Consider the following 26,894-nt stretch of genomic DNA (forward strand, 5'->3'; position numbering starts at 1 on the left):
TACTCCGTATTAATCTACATGCTCTCCAAACCTCCTGAACATTCTACAGGCAGTAGCTTTTGGGGCGTGCACCCTTGGAAAGTCTAATGGCATTTCAAACGCAACCTTCTAAATTGAGACCAAGCAGTACCTTCTCCTCTCATGTTTTGATCAGCTTCTGTATGTCACTAAAGTGTGAGATCCGGAGCCCTCGGCCCTGCCCCCTGCATCGGCCTAGCTAGACTAGCCACTTCTGCCTTCTCAACTTGTTTTCTGTCTCCCTGCCTCATCTATCACACATCTATATTCCCACCTATCTTGTCTGTACTCACAACAGTCTACCACCATTGACGACACTATTTCTGGTTAAAAAAAAAAAGGCAGAATGTCATGGCCCCTCGGGACTGACAATACACAAGTCAGGAAACCCTTGTGTCCTGTTCTCCGCCACTCTTGCAGTCAGGTCCTCTGCCCCATGTCTCCAATTTCTCAGCAATGGGAGAACTGATTTACTTGTAGTGCCGCACCTCTGTGCCTTTTCAAGCAAGCGCCCTTCCTGATCTGGACAGGAAGGTTCTGGATGTCTGGTTCTGCAGTACACGCTGTATAGAACGCACTGTATAGAATCCTTTTTACGTGGATAATTTGGGGGGGGGGCAAGACAAGTTTCGCTAACATCAGGGATCTTGTTCCACTTTGGTCCCCAGAATCTGCTATGGCAGAAAAGACATGGTGCGTATTGAATATGGTTGAAACGAATAGAAGTACTTTACATGAAATGGCCTCTCTGTCCAAGTTGGTGACTTTTTAAGACACCTGCACCCTTGGGGTTTTAGTGCGGGTCATCTTCCCACTGTGCAGATGAAGGGCAGCGGGGTGGCTGGTTGCCTGAGGGCTGGGCTGGGTGGCTGCCCGTGCGCCTGCGCCCTCTGCTGCTCCGGTCCTGGCGCGTCTCTGTGCCCGTGTGTCTGTCTGGGGAAAAGAGGCTTGGGTGACAGACCAGAGGTTGGGAGAAGAGTTAGCCAGCTGGACTCGCAGTCTCACTCCCTGATTTCTCGGCGGCGGGACCGAGACCGCCTCTGCAGGAGGCTGGCCCATCTTCCCGCACCGCCGTCGTCCTCCTGTGGCCGCTCCTCTCCCAGCCAGGCAGATTGGTCGTCACCCTCGCTAGTGAGTTGCGAAAGCTTGTGCGCCCAGCAGAGTGGCGAGCCGTCTCCGGTGGTTCTGTCCTCCCACGGGCTGCGTGTGTGTGAGAGTGCGTGTGCGCGCAGGGGTTGTCCCTGGGATTCCGCGTTGTTTCCTAGCGCTCGGGGCGGGGATCCGCGTGTCCATCCCATCCGAGTCTGCGCCGCGATGCGGCTGCTCCCCCAGCCAGGGGCTCCGACGCTGGGATTCCCCAGCTCGGCGTGCAGCCACGGGTGGAGTTCCCAGGGAAGGCGCAGGGGTGAGCGGGCGGAGCCCAAGACCCGGCTTGCAAGCCACTGGCAGGCGGGGGATCTGCGAGCGAGTCGGGTCCGGAACAATCCTGGGAGATGCGGTGGCCGCCACCCCTCGGTCAGCCCCGCCGCCTCTCTCATCCTTGTTCTTTTCGCAGCAGCACCACAAAAGCTCAGAACGAAACCCAACGCAGCGGAACCCCATTGCCCCCAACTGGTGCACTTCGCCGCGGGGGCGGGAGGAGTACAGGGTTCCCCGAGATTAGGGATGGGGTTTACAGCGGGGGCGCACCTGTGTTAGCGCTCGCTGAATTCAAACCAAGTGCTGGATCGTACAAGCAGTTCCAAACGTGAACTCGTGTGTGTGTGTGTGTGTGTGTGTGTGTGTGTGTGTGTGTGTGTGTGTGTGTGTGTGTGTGTTTTATTTCAGGCCTTCGTACACCTCACGTTCTTGGGGTGTGATTGGTAAATAGCACACCTCCCAGCCGGCGCGCCTGTGTCGAGCCTTTTCGGTGGGCTTCTCGCACACGCTATGCCAGTTTGCCAGCCTCTCTTTGTTTGGTTGTGGCTTCACCCAAAGCAAATTGATTTTCGGTTTCGCTCAACACTGCGCCCTGGGACTTAACGTGGGCCACAGCCTCGAATGCCCTCGTTACTTGTAATTGAATATAGTTCTTTCCGGCAAGGGGCTATTTTTAGTGTAGAGAATAACCATGCGAGCATGTTGACCCCTCCCCCCCCCCGCCCCGCTGCCTTTGGCTTTGAATAAGTAGGTGTTTGGTGGAGCAGACGCATTCATATCTCGTCGCGCACACGTGCCGGCGCACAAGTGTGCACACACATTTCTACACGTAGTTTTCTCTCTACTGCTTAAGAAAATGTATTTTAAAATTTGAGATCAGGAATGTATTGTGTGCTTGTAAAAGGAGAAAAAAACTTTCCTTTGTTCTTTTGTAAATCTTCTATTTTGAGTCATGGAGTAGGAAGGTTGCAATTAGTTCACTCGAATAAAAGACACTGCTTTCTGAGTCAGAGCTGCCGGGTTGATAATTATTAACATATAAAAGCAAACGCACTGTTTAAGGCAAAAGGGGCGGGGCGGGGGCAGGCCCGCCGCAGACAATGAGCGAGAGACTTGGCGGACCGCCGGCTGCTCATTGTTCGGGGACTTGAGGCTGCAGTCTCTGCGGGTTCTTCCTGCACCGTTCAGCTCCTAGCTAGCACTTCGGTCCCTCCGGGGACCACGGGGTTACTTAGCACTAGCCCCCGGCCGCCGGGATGCCAGCCCCACGTGCAGCCATCCTTCTCTGACCATCCATCCTCTGCTTTACAGGTCGGCAGCTTTACGACCCCATGTGTCTCAAGCCTTGCAGTGGGCACCGAACACCCCTGGGACCACAAAGTGGGATGTTGTTCGGACAATCGCCTTAAGTGACCCGGTACTGGGCCCAGGTCGCTCCAGCTTCTGGCCACCGTCTGAGAGACGGCGGCGGAGGGGATGAGCACCGGACGCGCAAAGCGCCTACCGCGAGCTATCCCCGGGAGGTGGACACCTAGCAGGGCTCCTCGAAGGACCGCGCGGACCTTTACCTCCCCCGGTACAAGGTGGAGAAAACTTCCTGTTGTGCCTCGGGGATAGATGCTCTGGGCACCTCCCTACTGCTGAGATGTTCTGCTTTCAGGTTCTGCCATCCTCAGCCCGGGTCTCTGGAGGGGACGACTGAGTGGGTCCGACATCAGCCCATCCTGCAGGTGGATGAAAATTGCCGGAGGCCTTGTATGGGATCAGCAATCACATTTTAAGAGCCATGGACGAAGGGGCTGCGCAGTCCCGGGCCCAAGAACAGCTAGAGGCACCTTCCCTGGTAGGAGCTGTCCAAGAGAACTTCGAGTCGGAGTCCTTCAGGTCCAAGAGTTTACCGGTCCTGCACAGCGCCTCCTGCCGGCAGAATCTCAGTGCTGGGAATGCAGATGGCAAACTGGCCTTGGGCAGCATTGAAGCTTCAGGTCACCAGGAGACACATCCTGGACGGAACTTGATAGTCCCTAGCCCTTCTGCTCCATCTACTTCTGCAGGCACTACAACGGAACTCATGGACTGTAATCACAGGAGGGACCCCAGCAAAACTGTGTCAGTATCTTCCACTTTGGCCACACTCCAGGAGAGAAGGTGTCTTTACGTGGTCCTTACGGATTCTCGCTGCTTCCTAGTGTGCATGTGTTTTCTGACTTTCATCCAGGCGTTAATGGTCTCGGGCTATCTGAGCAGCGTCATCACCACCATCGAAAGGCGCTATAGCCTGAAGAGTTCGGAGTCAGGGCTGCTGGTCAGCTGCTTTGATATAGGAAACCTAGTGGTGGTGGTGTTCGTCAGCTACTTTGGTGGCCGTGGGAGAAGGCCCCTGTGGCTGGCCGTGGGTGGACTTCTTATCGCCATCGGGGCTGCGCTCTTCGCCTTACCTCACTTCATCTCGCCTCCCTATCAAATCCAAGAGTTGAATGCTTCGGCCTCCAATGATGGCCTTTGTCAGAATGGCAACTCCACAGCCATCTTGGAGCCTCCTCCCTGTCCCAAGGACTCGGGAGGAAACAGTCACTGGATCTACGTGGCTTTATTTGTCTGTGCACAGGTTCTCATTGGAATGGGCTCCACGCCGATTTACACCCTGGGACCAACCTATTTAGATGACAACGTCAAGAAAGACAATGCGTCCTTGTACCTAGGTAAGACTTGTAGTTCTCAGGCATGCAGTTGACTCACAGCAGCGTTCCTTTCCTTCCCCAAAACAAAGGAACACAGTCCTTTGTATTTTCAAATATATTAAGCATTATGGTTCACTCCTTTTGAGTTCTGTTTTTGGCGTGGTATGTTTTCAGTTTGGGATAAAGAGTTCTTTGGACTAATCTTCAGATAAAGTTCACAGTCGCCTTTTCCTACTTAATAGGCTGAACAGTAGGGTAGGATAGGGCCTTTTCCTCTTGGGAACTCTCTATTCGCCAAGTTTATCTTCTAAGCTTTTCTTCCTAGAAATGACGAGAAAGGAGGCGAGATCCAGCAGTTTTGAGTCATCGCTTTCCGTTGCTACCTTTGTTTCTCCTCTCCAAAAGCAGATGACGGGGTAGCCAGACCACCTAGGCTGTGTTATTTCCATAGCTATAATCTGAACATGTCGGCATCACCCAGCACCAACAAAGCCTTAAAAACGGCAGATGAGCAAGTTATGTCTGCCCGCCAGGAAGCAGACATAGGCTGGGGAGACCTCACTCACTGGAGTTTTCGAGAGTTCATTACTGTCCTCTGGGATAAGTTCAGGGTATCTATGGGAGGCCAGCGAGTTGGGACAGGGCTGTCTTCCTGGAAGTGCACTGAAAGATGGATTTGAAGTCCTGGAAAGGTTCAGTGCTCCACCAGCTAATTCTGTGCTCTGTTTTCCTGGAGTCCACTTAAACACTTAAAACACCTAAGGGCACTGTGTGTGTGTGTGTGTGTGTGTGTGTGTGTGTGTGTACACCACAGCAAAACCTTGGGTGTTGTTTATTGGTCCCCTCTCTCTCTCTCTCTCTCTCTCTCTCTCTCTCTCTCTCTCTCCTCCTTTCTCCGCCAAGACTGAGTTCCTGGCTTAGAACTCACCAAGGGGCTTGTCTTGCCAGCCAGCATAAAGTTCTTACTTTGATTTAGTGACTTTTTAGCTATGTGTTGGTAGGTTCCTTGATGTCAGATGGGATTTTCTAAGAAAGTGGAGAAGATGGCCAGTGTAGGAGGGCTATGTTTCATATAGTTCGTCTTCAGTTAACCCACTGTCCTCGGAGAGTTTCTAAGTTAACTTCATTATTAAATATACCCACAAGATATTTTTTCTGTGGGTGGAGGAGACTAGTTACCACACCTCCATGTCTTCTAACACTTAATGTGGAAAGCTTAAACATAGTAAAATAAATATCAATATACCCACTCACTAGACTTAATAATTCCGCATTTTATCAGCTGTGTATGGTGGCCCCCACCTATAATTCCAGCACTTGGTGAGGTAAGAGGATCGCTATGAGTTTAAGGTTGTCCTGGGCTACATGGTAAGTACTAGGCCAACCAGGGCTACATGGTGAGACACTGTCTCAAACAACAACAAAAACTTCACTGTCATGCTTCAAGTATCCTGGGGTGTGTGTGTGTGGTGTGGGGAGCTTACCAGCATCGCCCCAATATGTGTGTATATTTGACATGGAGAGCTATGCTGAGTGTGTAGGGACCACTAAGGTTCACCGTGCCTCTTCTAGAAATAAGGGCATTCTGGGATTGCAATGGAGCCGAGCTCTTTATAATTACTAATGTTAAAATTGTGAATTCCTCAAGGGTCACTTCTTAATAACAATTGGAGATGACCATTTGCCATTGTAGCTTTCGTAATGCAACAGTCTCTCTCTCTCTCTCTCTCTCTCTCTCTCTCTCTCTCTCTCTCTGTGAAGTAGACCTTTTGACTTTTTTTGAAGTAATTATAAATTAGTGACTGACTTAGAATACATTTTTTTAAGGAAACCCCACTATAATTCTGACTTACATTAAATGAATTTTAGTAATCAAACAAGATTTTTTTTCTTAGAAAGAGGCTCACAGTCCAGTCCAGGCTGGCCAGGATTCATTTAGTATGTTGTCCTGGCTGGCTTTAAACTTTCAATCCTTCTGCCTCAACTTCTTGGTTGCTAAGGGAACAGCCACATACCAACATGCTTGACTGAAATCTTTAAAATGGGCTTTATGGGCTCCTGAACGAATTAAGATCAGGAGACTACTGTTTCCCCAGAACACAAGTGACGCTAACCAGTCAGAATGTGGGAATTCCTTTCTAGTGAGCAATGGCGGTAAAACACCTCATGTTGTTTCTTCACAAAGCTGATGTTCTGTATTATCCATTCCCCTCCTCTTTGCTGACCTTCCTAGTCAGTCAGCCTTCCCAGCAAACAGCAACAACCTCAAGCGGGGGCGGAGCCCATCTCTGAAGTAGCATTAGAACTACCAGTATAATGGATGGGGATACAGCTGTCCATCTTCATCTGGACAAAGCTCTCTGCTAGCATCCTGGTGGGTTTAACTGAAGAAGAAACCAATAGAGATCCGATAACGGGGCTTCTACCAACTAATATCTCCGATTCTGCTGTGAAAGTACAGCCTTGGTGTTGGCTTTAGTATAGAGAAAGCTTTGTCCGTATCTGTAACAAGTTTGGGTGGGAAATTAGCCCATGATTTGTAAATATATGTCAGAGGAGTGTGTGTGTGTGTGTGTGTGTGTGTGTGTGTGTGTGTGTGTGTGTGTTACTATGTTGGCAAAGCAATTTTTTTTTCTGGACCACAGGGAAAGGAGAAAAAATGGACACCCAATGGAGTTAGAAAGAATAGATGCATTTTCAGAATAAAGGGTCACTGGAGGGGCTGGCGAGATGGTTCAGTGGTTAAAGGCACTGCTGCCGAGTCTGATCACCTGCGTGTGATTCCTGGGACTCTGGAAGGAGAAGGGTTACTGCTAAAAGCTGTCATCTGCCTTACACACACATGTTGTGTCCTCCACTTCCTCCCTCACCAAAGTAAATGAGGTTCAATAAACCCTTTTAAAAGCTACTTGTCCACTTGGAGGACATTCATGATGAATGAGGATTGGTATAGGCTGTCTGTCTGTCAAGCAGTGCAGGCACCAGCCTTGCTGCATCCTGGGGCTACCACTTACTCATCAGTCCTGACTCACATCTCAGGAAGGATTGGGATCGGCCCAAACCATAGACAGAGCAGCAGAGGAGGAGGCGATGGCCCATATTCCACCCCGATGCCTGCTCTGGGGCATTTTCACAAACTCCTTCGCTTCGCCCAGTTTCAATGGGAATGATGCTGGCTTTCCCTCAGTGTTTTGCAGACTACGTGTGTAAGAGTTCTGTGAACGGCATGGGTGATACTTCACTGTCAAAGCAGAGCTCATCGTAGACATGGGAGGAGGGGAGTAAATGATGGTTTACCCCTGTGTGTGTCTTCTTTAATAATCAGAAAAAGGAAAGAAATATTGTGCAAGAAATCAAAGGGTTGTGCAGGGAATCACTCCCTCAAAACAGGACACAGGAAAGTCTTGGTCAGCATTTCAGCAATGCTATTTCCTAATTACATTTTATGAGGCCTCCATGGCTTGCCATTAGAAGATTCTGTATGTCAACCTTGGGTGACTGTCCCTCTTTAATGTAAATGTTCTTATGGCTTGTGCAATGTATCACACGCTCTTAAAGTGTGAAGAGTTTGTGGTGGCCCCATTTCACCACTCTGCCTCTTTTTTTGTTTTTAATTATGGACTACTCTTTGAGCTAAAGACATTCTAATAGTGACAGAATTAATTCAACAGACTTAATCCCCTAGCCCCAGGCAGCTTGCAGCAACTTGGGATCTAGGAAGGAACCAGGCTGAGAGTTTACTTCTGACTGTGTCCTCACCCCCCCACCCCCAAAAGCAAGAGGAGGTGCATCAATGCCGTGTATATCTTGAAGAGGGACAGAAGAAGCAGGGGCAGGAGTCAAGAAGGGAAGATCTTCCCTGTAGACTTTTGAGTCATTTTAAAATTCTGCTTTAAATTTGTGTGTCCTCTTTACACTGTGTTTATTTTTGTAAGCCATCTAAAATCCTTTTGGAAGTAGGCTTTGTGTAAAGCTTGAGTAAATGGAAAAATAATCTCCACTAAAAATGAATGTGAGAGAGAATATTAGGGAATTTCAGGAAACAAATTCAGACTCATGGAGAAAATGCACTGGAACAGTGGGCAGTCAGGGATGGGGGGCAGTCCTTAGAGCTCCCCTGGAGGCTGTGTAAAAGCTCCCCACACACCTGGGACAGCTAAGCGTGTTAGATCACGTGTGTCTTCTGCATGTCTAGCAGAGGCTGGACTTGTCTGTTGTGCTGGTGTGCTGGTGTGTTTGTTGGTTTGGGGCTCTAAGGCAAGTTACCAGAGCATGAGGCTGAGAAGCCAATGACCTCAGGGTCCAGTTGATGTGCATGCGTTTCTGACCTGAGGGGAGAAGTGGGTGGTTGGGTGTCTGCTGGCTTTCTTTCAGCCCATCTGCTGGTAAAGAGAGCATTCCTTTTAGATTCAGTATTCCTGCTCTTTCAGATTCCCGGAGCTTTTTAACTGCTATTTTCACACGCGTGCGTTCCTAAATACATAAACACAACCTGCTCAGCTCATACAGCCCTGTTTGCCTGTCAGAAGCAAAGCAAGTGGCACTTCCTCTCCCTTCTCCCGGGGCTTGTGTGCAGTTGCATTTCCCTCTGTGGGTGGGGCTCACCGTGTGAGAAGCCCTGCAGCTGCAGGTGGGGAACACCAACTCACCCACAACTCCTTCCTGCTTCTTTCCTGTCTTTTGCTTGTTTTAATTTTTTGCGACAGGGGTTAAGGCTGGCCTTAAATCCCTGGTCCTCCTGCTGCACCTGCCAAGTGCCGGGTTACAGATGTTGTCTGTGTGACTGGGCCGCTTCTCTCTTTGTTGGTAATCTAGAAACGATAGCAGCAGGCTGTGGGGCAGACACATGTGAGGTCTGTATTGCATGGGGTTTTGGACAAGGGACAGACAGAATAGAGTGATCAGACAGAAAAGGAGACATGTTGGCCCCATGCAGAGATTCAAGCCAAGATGTGACATAGCGTTCAGCCCATTTGGTCCCAAGTTGTAAAAATTATTATTAAATGGGCAAAGAGACCAAGCTTTCAATAGTGTGGTGTTTCCTCAACACCATCCACAACCCCATTTCTGGTATTTATTTAAAACAAAAAAAAATTGAAAGCAATGTTTTGAAATATTTACACACTCTTGCTTACAGCACTACTATTTAGAGTAGCCTAGAGTCTGAAGTCAATGTCTACCAGGAATAGAGAAACTAAAAAAATGTCTTGCAAACAGACAATGAGATATCATCCAACCATAAAAAGAAAGGGAATTCAGACACCTAGCATGATACAGATAGCCTCAAAGTCTTTGTTTGTTTGTTTCTTTTTTCTTTCCGGAGCTGGGGATCGAACCCAGGGCCTTGCGCTTGCTAGGCAAGCGCTCTACCACTGAGCTAAGTCCCCAACCCCTCAAAGTCTTTATGATGAGTGAGATTAGCCATTCACACAAAGCCTAAAACTGCATGGTTCAATTGTTACTCTGCCTAAAGTAGTTAATTTCTAGAAACAGAATGACATGATGTATGGATTATAAACCCAGATGGCCTTTCAAAAGTCATCGTTACTGTTTGTATAGAGATTTGGAAGAGTTCAAGTCCTGGGAGGTGAGAATCACATGCCATCTCCTCACAACTGTCGGCTAACAGATGTCTCCAGTTCAACTCCGAGGATCGTTTTTTGAAGTGTGTGGAAGTTTTGCATTCCTTCTGAGTGTAATTTTAAAAAGAGGAGAAGGAGAGAAAAAAAGAGGAGGAGGAGGAGGAAGAAGAGGAAGAGGAGAAGAAAGAGGAGGAGGAGAAAGAGAAGGAAGAGGAGGAGGAAGAGGAAGAGGTGGAGGAGGAGGAGCACTATGACGATGATGACAACGACAAGTGGATGTAGACTAGGTATTTTAGGGGAACGCTCGGGGAGAGAGCATGAGAGGAACATGAGGGCCTAGGGTGGTTCCAATGGGTCTTTCTGGGACCGTGAAGCTGATGTCAGTAGGTGCTGCTGTGTCCCTTGCTCCTGCAGTCATAGCTTGTGCTGGGACTTGGTGTTTTCAGTTTCTTGTTGCCAGAAAAATCCAGGTAGGGCTTGAACAGTCAAAATACGGGGATTGCACACCTGCCTGGTACAGGCAATTTTGTAACTACCAACAATTACCAGTTCTGAAGTTCTTTCCCCAGGGAAAACTACAGGGGTTTTAGCTCATTTCAAACCATTGGTTCTCAATCGAGGTGACTTCACCATCTTCTAGGGACATGTGACAACATGGAGGAGGCCCACGGGCATTTAGTGATTTTTAGGCCACAGATAGATGCTGCTAAATGTGGTACAATGGCCCAAAAGGACTCACTTCAGTGATTAGCCGGCAGAGAATTGTCAACAGTGATACATTTTAATAAAACCTTTCAGGTTATCTCTGGTTCCCTGGGGTCCTCAGACCTCTGTGTCACAGTCATAGAAAAGGTCACAGGCTCATAAAAGGATGAACTTGCTTGCTGAAAACACATCAGGAAGAGGAAGTATGCAAACAGGAAGGTGTTCTCACAAGAGAGAGAGGAAGTGGAAACTGTTTGCCGTATTCACTGCTCCATGAAGGTCTACACTGCCGAGAGACGGTGTGCGACAGAGGGACATTTTAAAGTCTTTATTTTTCCTATCACATTCTTTCCCATCTTCCAGCTCCACCCAGACCTTCCTCTCTTCTCTACCCACACAATTTCATGGTCCCTTTTCTCTCTTAAAACAACTAAAAGAAAAGAAAAACTCAACTAGCAACTCGGGGTTGTATCTGATAGCATATGATGTTATTGGGGGTACTGTCCACACCACCTCCCACTATTTGGTGACTCCGTTTAAGTTCATTTTATACACGTATGTATTTCAGGAAGCTCCTGTAGTAGTACATTTCCATATGGCTTTTTAGAAGGACTTTAGCATTAGTTACCCTCCCCCATGTTTTCTCCTCTACCCTATCCCCCACCCCAGCCCCTTTAAATCTCCTATTTTAACTCCCCCTTTATTTCTTTATAACACTGTACTCTATTTTCCCTTTCTTGGAAGACCCCCTCCTCCCCCTGGTTCCTTAGAACCTCTGTGGGTGTCCTGAATGAGACCCACAGAGCTGAAGCACAGAACTTTTCAAAGGCTAAAAGCTTTTGTAGTCATTTTCTTTTCCTCACTATTTATTATTGTGTTGTTGTTGTTGTTGTTATAGGCAAGGTTTCTCTCACTTCATATCCCTGGCTGGCACGTAGAACAGGTTGGCCTCCAACAAGGACATTGTGAGCTACCTGGTGTGGGTGCTGGGAACTGAACTCAGGTCCTCTGCAAGGGTAGTATGAGCTCTTCACTGCTGAGCCATCTCTCCAGTCCCTGTAGTGGATTACAGTTAGTGGAAACCAAGATATTGAGTCTTTCATGATTTCTATGGTGACGTTAGACTTTCTGGACCATATTCTTGGAGTAGAGAATACTATACTTGTGTGTGTGTGTGTGTGTGTGTGTGTGTGTGTGTGTGTGACAGAGAGTGTGTGTGTGTGTGTGAGAGAGTGTGTGTGAGTGTGTGTGTGTGAGAGAGTGTGTGTGAGAGTGTGTGAGTGTGTGAGTGTGTGTATGTGAGTGTGTGTGTGCGTGTATGCGTGTGTGTGCATACATGCGTGTGTACGTGTGACTGTTTAATAAAGAAGGGGGAAGCATCCCCCATTTCCAAGCTCTCTTTGAGAGATGGTGGCTCACCTGAAGAAAACATTCAGGCAAGGGATTCTGCAAAACCATAGGGCAGCTGATCGGCATCTAAAGTGAGCTCACTCTCTAAATAGTCGGACCCTCAGAGGGGATGAAGGATGACGGATGGATTTAGTGAGGGGTAATAGACCTAATTTCTCTTAAAATAGCTGAATGCATAGTTTATGGAAAAACAAAACAACAAAACCTCAAATGAGCAACAACAACAACAACAACATAACTGGTGTAGTCTCCAATGGGGATGTTTAGCAAGGGCTGTTTTCACAGCAAACATTTCTGGTATTTAATACATGGCATCATTGCCTATGTGTAACCAGTACATTTATTTATAAAAGAACTCTGGATCACAGCTACCCAACCCATAGCCCATTTAATAGTTGAAGAAATCAAGGTTAGATCACGTGTTCTAAGTCACCCAAAAATTAACAAAATCGGGATTTCATATGCAGCTGCAGAGGCTGTGATCTCTGACCTGAGAGAGGATCCGTGAACACCAGATGACTGGCTTTTCAACCTTTGCAAGGGAGGAAGCTAAAATAACTTTGCTGTTACCCCTTAAATTCTCTAGTGCCTTCAAACCAAACCAAACCAAACCAAACCAAACCAAACCAAGCCAAGCCAAGCCAAGCCAAGCCAAACCAAACCAAACCAAACCAAACCAAGCCAAGCCAAGCCAAACCAAACCAAACCAAACCAAGCCAAGCCAAACCAAACCAAACCAAACCAAACCAAACCAAACCTAACCAAAACAAACCTAACCTAACCTAACCAAGCCAAGCCAAGCCAAACCAAACCAAACCAAACCAAGCCAAACCAAAGCAAACCTAACCTAACCTAACCAAACCAAACTAAACCAAACCAAATCTAACCAAAGCAAACCTAGCCTAACCTAACCTAACCAAACCAAACCTAATCTAGCCAAACCAAACCAAACCAAACCAAACCAAACCAAACCAAACCAAACCCCGCCCTCATCCCACCTCTTGGAACTTCTTGGTCTGAAGGACTCGGAGCTGGCCTGCTGCAGTCTCACATCCTCTGAGTACTTTCCAAGCCCCATCCGTGGCTTGAGTCTCCTCGCAGCTGCTGACTGGCAGCTGTCCTCGGGGACTCAGACATTCCTTTTGGCTCTTTTTCCAGCAGCTGTGTATCACCTGATGGTAAATTCAGACAATTTCCCCTCCTGGGAGTTGTGATTCCTTGTGAAACTCTCACCCTGCATAAACACCAATCCCTGTTACCAAGTATAACTTTGAAAGGCAGGTGCAGGTTATTCTCTGTTAAATGTAAAGAACGTGCTCACATAATTAATATATTATAGCAGGATGAAATTAAATAATCCGAAAGGGCTTGAAATAGAATTGTACTGTCCCTGGTATTCTTGGATTGGAGACATTTTAGCTTTGATGCTTTGATGACGATTGTGGTAGGTTTGGGTCTTATTAGGTATTTTCCAAACTTGAATTCTGATGAAGGTCAGAGATGTTTTCAGATGTCTTTATTTGAGTGAAAAAGGGAAGCGGTTTCAATGAGCAAGATTGAGTGGAATGAATCCCAGATCCTGAATGTCCTGGTTGTTAACCAATTGATAATTAATTTTGTGCATCCACAGAGCAAGAGTCCTGATCTGGAAGTATCTTTTATTATTAGGCAAAAGATATTTGCCTAGAAATATGCTTACACTGCATATCTTTAATTTCTCGTGTCCTAATTTGAACTGCATTTTAATGGTTTTCCTTATGTTGAAAGAGGAAAGAAACTTTTAAGCTGATATAAAAAATTTTAGAGCGACATCTGATAAATTACCTGTGGGAAAGTCTAAAGTTAAAGAAGAAGAAAAGAAAAACAAACTTGAAAGAAAAAGAAGAGAAGGAATGTTTTTCCTCTAGCATTCTTTTTTCCCATCTTGCAAAGCATTCAAAGAGAAATGCATTTTGATTTCTTTAATCAGGACTGGGGAAAAGCAGCAGCCACCAAATGCAGGATTCAGTAGTGGCAGGTCTGTGATGAAAACACTGTAGGCGAAGCGTTGCCCTGCGAGCATGAGCACAGCCCCAGAGTGCTTACCCTGCGAGCATGAGCACAGGCCCTGGAGCCTTGTTAAAAAAAAAAAATGAAAGACGAAAATACGGAGCGCATGGCAACTGCCACTGAGGCAGGGACACCTCATCCCTGCTGCATGGTGTCCAGCAACCTCAGCCTAAGTGGTGCATTCCAGGCCAATGAGAGACATGGGAAATAGCACCCGACGTAAGTCTGCGTCCGCACGTGCACACAAGTGCACATAAACGCCCATGACAGCACTTTTCTGAGTCACTGGCTCAGGGTTCTGGGTATGGAATGTTCTTTCCTGGTAGCCTTAGAGTGACCATTGCTAGAGATCCCCAAACGGATTCTGGTCACACACACACACACCACACACACACACACACACACACACACACACACACACACACACACACACACACACGAAAGTACCTCAGGCACCTTGGGAATATTCAGGACGTGACCTTTGTCTGTCATTCAGTTCAGTAGCAATGGTCAGCTGAGCATAGGTGGATGGCTTGTAATTTGACAGAAACTCAACTGTACTCAGTTCCATGACTGAGCAAATTATGTAACCTTTTGGCAGTTTGGTTCTTTTCTCAGTCACCTTCCAATCTAATCTGTGTAAGGTCTGAGTGGGGACAGTGGGAAGTGCTAGGTCACTTCTAAAATTAACCCTGGGATGGGTTCCTGATCTGTGAGGAATGATTGAAGTGGGTGTCGGCCGTGCGGACTCCAGCAGGTCACATGATACGCTGGGTTTCAGTCTGCACATTCGTAGTGGGTAGAACTAAATTAGAGTCAGAACTTGATGCTCCATTTCTCCCGCACCTACTGTGCTATAGATCTGAGTGAGGCAGGTATAAGATACTTGTCACTTGTGTTTGAGTGACTTGGCCAGTGGTTTAACTGGGGAGAGATGGGGGTAATCTCTCTTACCTCTGTAAATGCATGTAAATCTGCCCCCGGATGTTAAGATACCTGAATCACTTAAGACAAGGCTAGGCCTGGCAAGCAATTGAAGACTCAGAGAAAACAGTCAGAGCCAGCAAGATGTCAGCAGAAAAGGCCAAGCCCGATGACCTGAATCCGATCTCTGGGATCCATATTGAGAAGGAGGGAAGGAATTTCTGCAAGTTGTGTTCTGATCTCCACATGCGTATCCCCGTTCTCCTCCCTCACATGTATGTGCAAACAGACACGTAAGTAAACCTTACCAAGGCCTGGAATGTAAGACCACAATGCACTGCTGCTTGGGAGGAGAGCAGTGTGAGCTGGGTTGTAACTGGCAGGGAGCAACTGGTTTCTTTGAATTGGGTGCTTGCCTCACAGTGCGTCGGTGTTGACCTAACCCATTTGGGTTCCTGTGCTTTGGACTGACCCTGGGCCAGAAGGGACAGAGCGTGAGGGTTTTGTCCATCAAAGTATTTTCTCAAGGAGCAGGTGCCCTTCTATAGTGATCTATCACACCGCCCGGTGATGCCTGGGATCTGCTACCCTATGCTAGGGGTGATTGCTGCTATCCTTCTATAAAGACAGATTATAAATAGCTTCCTGAGGAGAGATGTTCTTGCTATGGGCTTCTGATAATTATGATGTGAGCTGTTGCCTATAATCAAATTTAATTGCTAAGGATTACAGGGAGGCATTCCTAAATACAAAAACTCACAGGCTGTTCTTATCCCTTTTCTATCATAGACAACGTTTAAATATCTATGATTGGGTCTCTGGTTGATTTCTGTGGTTTCTGGAATGGGCCTTTCATCTCACGGGTAGTCCACGGGATGATAATTAACTCAGGAGCTTTGTCTTAAATGGGAAGGTGGGGCAGACAATACAAAGTGACATAAAGAGCCCTGGGGACAGGCTTGAGCCTTCTTGTTTCACTGCCCTTACTCACAAGGGCACATGTCTCTGTGTGTAAGCATCCGAGTGTCTGAGAGCTGAGGGATTCCAGGCAAAATAAAACCAGAGGAGGAGATGTCCAGGGAACACTTTCTGGAGGCTTCAAACCATCTTTCTCCGGGATCAGTTTATAGTTTATGGATTATTGTCAAGTCCTCTCATGCCTCCTGTGTCTAACATTATTGAGCTCACCATGTCCTGGTGCTCACAGGGTTTGCATGGTAAATCGTCTAGGTCAGATTACTTGCTTTTTCTGTTAAAGTCCTCTCCTAAGGCATACCAGGAATGTTGAAAGTGCTATTCAAGATGACGTTCATCAGTGATCCAAATGACCTGCCCTGGGACAACTTCTGGCCATTCCGCTACAGATACAACTCCAGAGACATTTTTTTGTTTTCTTTCCTGTTACAGACACCACCAGTTTCTATTCTGTCCACGTCTGACTGCAGCAACACCTTTCAGCTGTTTGCCACGCTGTCTTTCTAATCTACCTTTCCTACCACAAGTTTTCTACCAACAAACCCTGGTGGGTGCCCCTCACCTATGCTCGTTGCCCAAGGACTTCAGCTCCTGCTTCCAGCTGGGTTCCTGTGGATCCCAGAGGACGATTCCCTCAGATCTAATCAGTGACTTCCAGACTGCTGACCTTAGCTTGTATTGCCGTCACCCACAGCTAGGCCAGTACCACTGTGTGACCTCTTTGAGCTCTCTGAGATTCACCGCATCTAGGATACTGGTGTACCCTTGCCTGGTCTGGATTTCAGATCAGAAAAGCACACGCAGGTGCTTCAGCCTAGGCTACTGTGGTGCTCAGCGGGGGCCACCTTGTGCCAGCGCCGGTGAACTCACTGGATCAAGCAGAGCATGAGTACCTTGTGAGCCAGTTCTCCCCTGCACGGTTCTGCCTTTGTCCTCAACTTACAAATGGCTCTGCTTCCCCCGCCCCCAGGAGGTAGGAAAGAGGGGCCAAGGCTCACCTACCTATCCAGCTGCAAAGATAAAACCCAAATGCAGACACAAGACCGTACTGCACTCCCCCTGCACCCAGCCTGGGTCAGTGGCTGTTATCTCGGTACGCGGAAGATAGCATAATAGTAATAATCACAATAATCAGCTTATATTATACCAATGCTACTGCAATTACACTGTCATCTTGTAAGCGGCCCCTGGGGGAGCAGGGCTTTTCAACATTCTGGCTGAGATGGTTTTAAATAGCTCAGGTGATTCTATGACCTCTTCACATTTAGTTTGGTGAAGTTGTCTACACTTGGCTAGCTTGCTTGCTGCACTTGGCTAGCTTGCTTGCTGCTCTTCACACGTTAGTTTACACGTGACCTGGGCATGGTGTCACACGCCTTTGCTTCTCAGGAAGCTGGGGCAGGAAGGTCTCGAGGGCAAGGCCCAGTCTGGGGTCCATAGCAAGGCACTGTCTCAGAGAGATGCAAACAACCCCAAACTCCGTCACCCTGTCTTCGGTGGTTACAGAGTGTAAGTGTTCCATTTCTCTCCGGTGCTGATGTACTTTCAGACACTTTTAAATGATGGCTTGTCAGCCCACCCACATTATTAAAACGTACAAGGCATATTTTCTTTAAACACTTGGTTTTAGGGCATGCTTGCTCTTTTTTGAATTTCTACACATTCGCCCTGTTTTGATAGAAACTGCTGGGCAAAAATGAAAACTGAGGCTACATCTTTTGAGATAGAAAGGGGAACTTCTTGTAAATATAAGCAGACACGAACATTAGTAGCTGTACATGGGGTGTGAGTTAGGTTCTCTGCTTTGGTATGGATTCCTGCAGCTAAGACGGTCCACAGTCGCACTACGCACAGCTCCTAGGCGTGAGTCTGTTCACTGAAGCGTATGTTCCGCCTAGGGCTTTATTTCTTGCCAATCACAAAATCTGGCAATGTCTGGCTCTTTTGTTTTTGGTTTTCCTCCTTTTCTTCATCATCTGGGACTTAGATTTGTGGGATGTTAATCCTTTTATCCAAGCCACGGTGTAGTGCTTCTGCTGACTCTGGGGGCTCCCGAGGGACCTCCTTTACCTCCTCGGACATTGTCGGTTGATTCTATCCTTGCTTTAGTTTACTCCTTCTGATTTAGTCTTCTGATGTGAGTCAATCTGAATTACTGTTCCAGAGCACACCCCAGAGGCCACTGTCAACTGCTCTCTTAGGTGACTGTTTGCTTATGGACTCAATAAAACACATTTCCCCCTAAAACGGCTAAATACTTTGTCAACACACTACCACCCAATCTTCTGTCTCCCACATACTATCCTTTCATTGGGAATTTTCTTTAGTTATATGTTTTAGAGTTGGTATCATTTCAAAGCTCAATTAGGTTCTTTAGAAATTTAATTGAGCAGGTGGTGGTGGCACACGCCTTTAATCCCAGCTCATGGGAGGGTAAGGCAGGCTGCAGGCCAGAGGCGGACCTCTCAGTTCAAGACTAGACTGGTCTACCGAGTGAGTTCCAGGACAGCTAGAGCAACACGGGGAAACCAACCCTGTCTGGAAAAACCAAAAACAAATGAGTTGGCAGGGTGCTGTTGGGCTTAGTAATGACTTGTATTTATGGGCAACTTGTGCATGGTGCTTCGATTAGATATATTTTCTCCACACAGAGAACAGTCATGTCAAAGGCTCAGTCCACCAAGTATCACTTCTCCTCTATGGACAAAATTTGAATCTTACTGCTGTTAAAATCAGAGTTGAATTTTTTTTAAAGATGGAGTCTTGCCTGCTTTAGGAGTCAAGCTGGCTGGCTTGCTGTCTTAGGTACTTTTTATTGCTATGAAGAGACACTACAAGCAAGAAAACTTATAGAAGAAAATGTTTAAGGGGGCTTGGTGCTCCAGAGGGTGAGATCAGGTCACATCGGGCAGGGAACAGACAGGCAGGCCTGGTGCTGGTACAGCAGCTGAGAGCTCTCATCCTCATCTGGAAGTAGGAAACACACACACACACACACACACAAAGAGAGAGAGGGAGACAGAGACAGACGCAGAGAAAGACAGAGAGACAGAAAGACACACAGACGAGACAGAGAGAGCAACACAAGAGTAATTGGGAATGGAGTGGGCCTTTGAAACCTCAAAGCCCACTCACCCTCAGAGGCACACCTCCTCCAACAAGGCCACATCTCCTAATCCTTCCCTAACAGTTCCAATAACCAGGCTGGCCTCAAATTCTCTATATAACTGAGCATGACCTTGAGTTTCTGATCCTCCTGCCTCTGCCACCCGAGTGCTGGGATTAAAATCATGGATTAACATACCTCATTTATGTGGCACCGGTATCAAATCCAATAATTTGCATATGCTAGGCAAGCCTGTTACCAAGTGAGTAGCATTGCCAGCCATAGGAGGATTCCTAAATGTGTGTGAATCAAAATTAGTTGACAAATTATCCTTTAAAATGTAGACTTTTGCCCTCTGCCCCTGTCAAACTAATTTAGTATGGGTACTCTCCCACCGAAAATATAATGGGTCACCTATGATATCATTCCAGATGATAGAGACTACCACCCTATAAAACCAAGGCAGAAAAAAATTGCTTTTGAAGGAATGTGTACGGCTTTGTCTCTAATTCTGTGTTCACTGGTCACAGAGGTTCGCACCCCAGCTTCCACATTTCTGACAGTCGTGATGTGGAGCCCTAGTCTTCAACTCTTGCTGTGGACCAGGCTTTACTCCTCAACAAGCGTGCTGCATGATGGGAAGGTGCTGTGGACTGTTGGATCATGGGAGGGCACTTTATCTCTGGTGTAGGCGTTGGGGTTTGGGGCTTGGACTGCTGCTACCATGAGCACCGTGAGCTGGCTGGGAAGCTGAATGTATCTTTACAGTTGTACTTGTGTGTGTGTGTGTGTGTGTGTGTGTGCGCGAGCATTTGTGCGTGCATGCGCGCGTGCGCGTGTGTGTAATCCAGAGGATGATGTCTGGCATCTGGCTGCACCTCTCCCTGCCTTGTTTCCTTGAGGCCATGTCTCTCACTGAACCTAGAGCTGGTTTGTTGGCCAGCAGAGCCTACTGGTCTACCTGTCTACCGTCCACAGCATTGGGGTTCCAGGTGTGCAGGTGGTCATGCCTGTTTTTTCTGTAGGTGCTGGAGATTTGAACTCAGGCCCTCATGCTTGCACAGCAAGTGCTCTTACTCGTCGTGCGAGCTCCAGGTTTGGAACTTTATGGCTATTGAGCTTGTCTTTCATGTTTTAATCTACTTTGCACATATTTAGTAGACTTAGTGCTTTAAAATGTGCTATGATAACAGCAAAAACTTTCCTCTTGGAATCTCAGGGTCTAGGAAGCTCAGTGTGAGCCCTGGGGACAGCTTCATGTTGTCTCTTCCTCCTGGGGGGTCTAGGAAGCTGGGAACAGTGCCTTTGCTAACACAGGCTGGGATGTGCCCATGCGAGGCTTTTTGTGCTCCTGTGCGTATTTCAGCAATTCTCCCTTGCTTCAAGCTGCACTTTAAAAAGATGGTTGCTAGTTTAGTAGTGAGAAGGTGTGGCCGGACAGGAATAATCTTTTGAAGTTCAGTGTGTGCTTCAGGGGACAATGGTCTGTGTGGGTCTCTTTCTCCCCTTTCCATGTGAGCTGGGTAATGGACTGACGCACTAACAGGGACTTTGGGGGTCAGGCTCAGCTCACATCCCCGTGTGGAAATCCCGTCACCAAGCTTAGTATCTGTGGAGGATTCTGAGCAATTGTTTGGTATTCTCAGGCACTCACAGCCACCTCTTCTCTTATTTGGGCAAACCTTGGGGTGCAAATGAAGGTCACTCATATAGCAGGCAAGCGTTCTACCGCTGACCTGCATTGCCAGCTACTCAAAGCACTTTTTATTTTATTAACTTGAGTATTTCTTATTTACATTTCGAGTGTTATTCCCTTTCCCGGTTTCCAGGCAAACATCTCCTTAACCCCTCCCCCTCCCCTTCCTTATGGGTGTCCCCCACCCCATCCTCCCCCCATTGCCGCCCTCCTCCCAGCAATCCCGTTCACTGGGGGTTCAGTCTTAGCAGGACCCAGGGCTTCCCCTTCCACTGGTGCTCTTACTAGGATATTAATTGCTATCTATGAGGTCAGAGTCCAGGGTCAGTCCATGTATAGTCTTTAGGTAGTGGCTTAGTCCCTGGAAGCTCTGGTTGCTTGGCATTGTTGTACATATGGGGTCTCGAGCCCCTTCAAGCTCTTCCAGTTCTTTCTCTGATTCCTTCAACGGGGGTCCTGTTCTCAGTTCAGTGGTTTGCTGCTGGCATTCGCCTCTGTGTTTGCTGTATTCTGGCTGTGTCTCTCAGGAGCGATCTACATCCGGCTCCTGTCGGCCTGCACTTCTTTGCTTCATCCATCTTGTCTAATTGGATGGCTGTATATGTATGGGCCACATGTGGGGCAGGCTCTGAATGGGTGCCCCCTCTGTCTCTGTTTTAATCTCAAAGCACCTTTTATGCCCAAAGACTGCTGCAAAGGCTGACCGGAATGAGAATCAGTTAACACCTGCTTCCTGACATCTATCTGTCTGTCTGTCTGTCTGTCTATCTATCTATCTATCTATCTATCTATCTTCTATCTATCAATCATCTACCATCTATGTTCTATCAATCATCTATCTTCTATCTATCAATCATCTACCATCTCTCTATGTATCATCTATCTTTCTATTGTCTGTTTGTCTATCCTTTTCTAATTACTTACATGTGTATGTCTGTCTGCATGTTTGTGTCTGGGCACATGTGTGCACTCATATGGAGGTGTCTTAGTTATGGTTTCATTGCTGTGAAAAGGCACCATGACCAAGGCAGACATTTAATTGGCACTGCTCACAGTTTCCTGGATTCAGCCCATCACCGACACAGCAGGAAAAATGGCAGTATGCAGGCAGACACAGTGCTGGAGACGGGACTGAGAGTCAGCATCTCGATCCTATTTCTGCAGGCAGCCAGGAGGAGGGTCTCTTCCACACTGGGTGAAGCTTAAGTACTGAAATCTCAAAGCCCACCCCCACAGTGACACACTTCCTTCAACAAGGCCACACCTCCTAACAGAGCCACTACCCATGGGCCAAGCATATTCAAACCACCACAGGAGGTCAGAGGTCAACCTCAGGTGTTACAGTGAGGAGCCATCTACTTTGTGTTTTGAGACAAGTCCTCCCACTGGGTCTATGGATTTGTCAAATAAAGCTGGCTGGCCAGTGAGTCCCAGAGACCAACACGTCCCTCACGATGCTGGGATTATTATCATGTGCCACTGTGGGTTTTATTATTATATTATTATTATTATTACCATTATTACTATTATTATTACCATTATTATTACCATTATTACTATTATTACCATTATTACTATTATTATTATTAATGTGGATGCTATGGATCAAACAGATCTTCATACTCTTGTGGCATACACTTCACCAACTGAGCTGAGCTCCGAGCCCACTGGCTACATTTATTCTTGGAAGCTATGCATGATTAAGGACTTGCCACCTCATGCAGTAGAGTCTAGAAGCATGGTGTTTTGGTGTGGGTGTGTGAAGAACTTAGGACTAAGGCTCTGGCAGGGGCTCACTCCCCGTTTGGGGGCGATGCTTTACTTTTATCACAGCCTGGCCACCTTGCTCCTCCCTGACGTTGAGAGTAGCCTCCTGCCCTAGGGTGCTAACAGCTATGAAACATGTTACCCTTTTGTCCCACACTGAGCAGCTTGTGCCTGGAGAAAGTCATTCATAGATACTCAGAGAAGACGTTAGGAAACACATTCAGAAGATACAAGGAAATCCTCTACTTGTCGATTCTTAAGGTATAGATCTTAGAGCCTATCAAAAGATGGCTTGCTCCTTGGCCTGGTTGTATTGTGTGCTTTCTTGGGAATTTTAATCTCTAAACTCAGCAACCCAGAGAACCCCAAAAAGCACATGAAAACCTGGGCAATCTTAAATACTACCCAGTATGTGACCTGCTTCCCCAAGGTAGGTGCTAGTGTATCTTCTCACCACATCCCTCCTCGTCCTTGACTTCTGATTCCCTTCACAACACTCACTCAGATTCCTTCTTCTCCAGCTAAGTGTGTTACACAACCTGTAACCTCAGCACTTGGGAAGCTGAGACAGGAGGAGCAAGATGAGGCTAACCTGAGCTGTATAATGTATGTGCACCTGTGTGTCTGTGTCTCTATGTGCGTGTGTGTGTATGTGTGCATGTGTGCATGCACACACGTATGCATGTGCACCCTCACATGTGTGCATGTGTGTCTCTTCTGCACACACAGACACAAACAGATAGACTTATTACCCCGTCTTAGCTGCTTTCTTTTCACTGTGGCGGGATACTTGACAAGAAGTAACTTAAGGAGGAAGGTGTTTATGGCCTCACAGTTTGAGGGTACAGACAATCATGGCGTACATGATGAGGGTACAAAGCATGGCAGCTAGAGTGTGAGGTGCCTGGTCACGTGGTGTCCAGAATAAGGAAGCAGAAAGAGATGAATGCTGGCAATCTGCTAGCTTTCTCACTTTTATTGAGATCAGGACCCCATCCCACAGGCTGGCATCAGACATGTTCATGGTGAGCTTGCCCATTCTTCTGTTAACCCTTTCTAGACACCCTCACAGTCTTCCAGAGATGCGTTTCCTGTTTTGGAGTGTGCAGGGACAGGATGAGGAAGGATCTGGGTCCTACTATCCCTTTTTGCAATTAGGGGTTACTCGTGGACATGAAGAGCACAGGGTAGGAGGACCATGCAGTGCAGGGCTGCTTCTGTGGCTGGTGGCCAGGCCTGCTGCTGGATGCTGTGGAACTTCCAAGAGGGAAGGAGCCTTGTAGCCTGGAATAGCGGTTGTTGCTCCTAAGGTCCATCTAGATTGAAGAGTGGAGCTGAGCCAGAAGGAAGAGAGAGTCCTATGATGGGACTTGGGAGAAGGCACCGAAAGCATGACTTACCGGGCACGCTCTGCCTGTATTCCTGTCAAGATACAGAATGCTCTAGAGGACATTAGGATTTGTTCTAACATGTACGTCTTCTAGTAAGATAGAGAATAAAAGATTGACTGATTGCTGACTTGCAGTTGATAGAAAATAAAAATAAGGAAAAGTGACTGCATTGTTCTCCTGTTTCTCTTAGTTTTCTGTGTAATCAGTGGAAAAATAACCAAATGATTGGTTATGATGAGAAAGATTGTGTCCATGTTTTTGAGGTGTGTGTGTGTGAGTGTGTGTGTGTGTGTGTGTGTGTGTGTGCGTGCGCACGCGTGCACGTTGTGAATGTTTCTTATTTTGGAGGAACATAACCCTTGCTAGACTTTAATTGTTCTCAGGTAATACATTTTTGTTGTTGTTGTTATAGCAGATGGGAAACTGGCCCTCGAGTGTTTGGGGGTAGCCGAGCAGGTGATTAATTCTCAGTGGGACATTTTGTGCTAATTAAAGCGTTATTTCTATGGGCAGGGAAGCAGCGTGTTGCTAAATATGATAATCCTAGGACTAATGAAACTGGAAATTTGCCCCTTCCTCTGTCAGATGTTCAGAGTAGCAGAAGAGAATTGCTCATACACAACGCAGTTGTCTCAGGACAAGAGCTCCGACATTAGCCAGCACGGAGATCCCTGGGAATTCTGACAGCAGATCAAGGGTGGGACCTGAGGGGCTGCATTTCTAATGAGAAGCCAGAGGCAGGAGATCTGAGCATGAGGGTGTGCAGTATTCAGTCTTCATTTTCCCAGCAATTACCAAGTCAGTCCTGCTGACTGCAGACAGGGTTAAATAGCCCAGATTACCAGAATACGGTGACACCAAGGCAGAGGTCCTGTCTCCAGGAACCCTAATTTAATTGTAGCATATATGAGGTTATGGAGACTATTTCTCAAACTTTAAAGTGTGCTGAATTTTAAGCTTTCCAGGAAGCGGGGTTCCTTTTTATTTTGCTTGCACCATTTTCTCTTCTCAAACTCACAACATGAGAATAGGCTCATGGAGCAGCATTCAGCAGCAAGGGAAGGGATGTGAAGGAAAGAAAGAAAAGGGGACACTCTGTAGAGAGAGCAGAGGCCAGGGAAGAGCTCCTGGGGGGAAGTAAGCCCTCTTGTCTATGGCTTGTCTGGGGGCATCAGCCTGATGGGGGTGCCTGAGCTCTGCAGAATGGAATGGAGCCTAATCTTGAAGTAGGGGACGGGCAGGAGAGGGGACGGAGAAGGCAACAGAAGACTTACTCCTGGAAACAGTCCCCTGGCCAAAAGGCTAATGGAATGCTGGTTTCACTATCACCAGCTTTTGTTCAGCCAGTGTATTAAGTCTATTAAAAGTTTTACTCAACCTGTTGTATTAAGTCTATCATAAAATACCCAAAGCTGGATAATTTATATATGACAGTTTTTCAATTTAACTTGATAGTTTTAGCAGGTGCAAATCCACACAGCATGGCTCTGGTGTCTTTGGCTTGCCACCCGTTGGTGGACAGAGTCACTGTGGGAGTGTGTGTGTGAGGAAGAGAGCGCATGGTGAGTCACAAAGCCCGAAGTCCCACAGAGCTGTGTGGATATCCTCTGAGGACCATGTCCTGCATGACTTAAAATCCTTCCACTCCTCCCTCAGAACTGTGTCAATAATTTTTAAAGACTTATTTATTTATATATTTTATGTATGAGCGCTCTGTCTGCATGGATGCTTGTATGTCAGAAGAGTCATCTCCTTATAGATGGCTGTGAGCCACCATATGGTTGCGGGAATTGAACCCAGGACCTCTGGAGGAGGAGCCACTGCTCTTAACCTCTGAGCCACCTCTCTAGTCCCCAACATTTCTTAAGATCACCGCACTGGGGACTGTGGGACACCCTTTATCTGAACTGTAGCATCATTGTTTTACCTATATCACTTCAAGCTACTAGAGGACACTAAGATATTTACTTTTCTCAAATTTGTATGACCATGACATTTTTAGTCCCACAACCAGTTCAGAGACCCATGTTCTTTAAAATCCACATGGGGAATTTTGATCTATATTAAGGGGTGTGCCATTTAAGAGACCTGGGAGACAGTGAATAGCAAGGCCCTGGGATTGCAGGGCTAGGCTAGGCTTGGGCCTGTGCTCTGAGGCTTTGCTGCTGTGGACTTGGGCTTCATGTATGCCCTGCTCCTTCGAGACCCTCAGGCTATGAGGAAACACTGGGAGAGGCGCGTGAAAGCACACACACCAGATGTCTCCATGGAGATTACTTGTGGCTGGCAAATGAATACTTCCCAGACAAGTAATTGAAATAAAATCGGTCAGCGGGCATGGAACTCTACGTCATAAGATTGCTGGTAAAGAAAACAAGAAACATAAAGAGTGAGTTCCATGGTAGTGAGACCGTGTGGGGAAATGTCGCAAGGTAGACTTCTATTCTCATGAAACTCATAGCCGACTTGAATATAAACAGTAATGCTCACAGCCTTTATTATTTTCCTCTGTGCTTCCTGCACACTTTCTTTTTTCCTTTTCCTTTCCTTTTCTTGAGGGAGGGGTTGCCTTAGGGTCTCATGTAGCCAAAGCTGGCCTCATTATGTAGCTAAGGACAACACTGAATACTTATCTTCCTACATCCACCTCACCGGCATTGGGACCACACCCAGTGGTCGATCCCTGAGGAATTTTTTTGAAAACAAAACAGAACAAAAGAACCCCTGGTATTAGATAAAATAAAAAATAATAAAACTCTCGGATGTCAGTGTTTTACCAGTCGAGTTACTTTAAATTGGTATTTTCTGGTCTCATTTGCTCCTACTGTAGATGTGGGAGGAGGAGGACACAGGGACTCTTGCTAACGATTTCAGTGTAAGGCGGCTGTTGTTGACAGTCTACACCGTAAGGGAGGTTGTTGGCAGTCTACACCGTAAGGGAGGTTGGTGATAGAATCTCAGTCAAAGTGTGGACTGAGGTGGGAGGGACGGCTCACACAGATAACCCGAGTCAGAATGGCTCACAGGTCTGCGTTCTATCTCCACTGCTTTGATTAGCTTGAGACGTGCCTGGCAGGTTAAGTAAAAACCACCCACGAGGGTTCTCTAAGCAGGAGAGATCTGACCAGAAGGAGCACCATTCCAGAGAGGGGAAAAGAGAAAGCCTCTCTA

At 47.1% G+C, this 26,894-nt stretch overlaps 1 protein-coding gene across 4 annotated transcripts in view; it reads left to right on the forward strand.

The window, feature by feature from the left end:
* The first annotated feature begins 903 nt into the window (after positions 1-903).
* The window catches only part of Slco5a1 (solute carrier organic anion transporter family, member 5A1), a 129,180-nt gene continuing 103,189 nt past the window's right edge, over positions 904-26,894 (forward strand). Inside the window, exons 1-2 of one of the 4 annotated variants that reach the window (XM_039109745.2) lie at positions 904-1,149; positions 2,749-4,139. In XM_039109745.2, the coding sequence (XP_038965673.1) occupies positions 3,224-4,139 (916 nt within the window). In that variant the 5' untranslated portion in view covers positions 904-1,149; positions 2,749-3,223. 4 annotated transcript variants of the gene reach the window in all.

This window comes from Rattus norvegicus, chromosome 5, assembly GCF_036323735.1.
Source record: "Rattus norvegicus strain BN/NHsdMcwi chromosome 5, GRCr8, whole genome shotgun sequence".
NCBI classification, from domain to species: domain Eukaryota; kingdom Metazoa; phylum Chordata; class Mammalia; order Rodentia; family Muridae; genus Rattus; species Rattus norvegicus.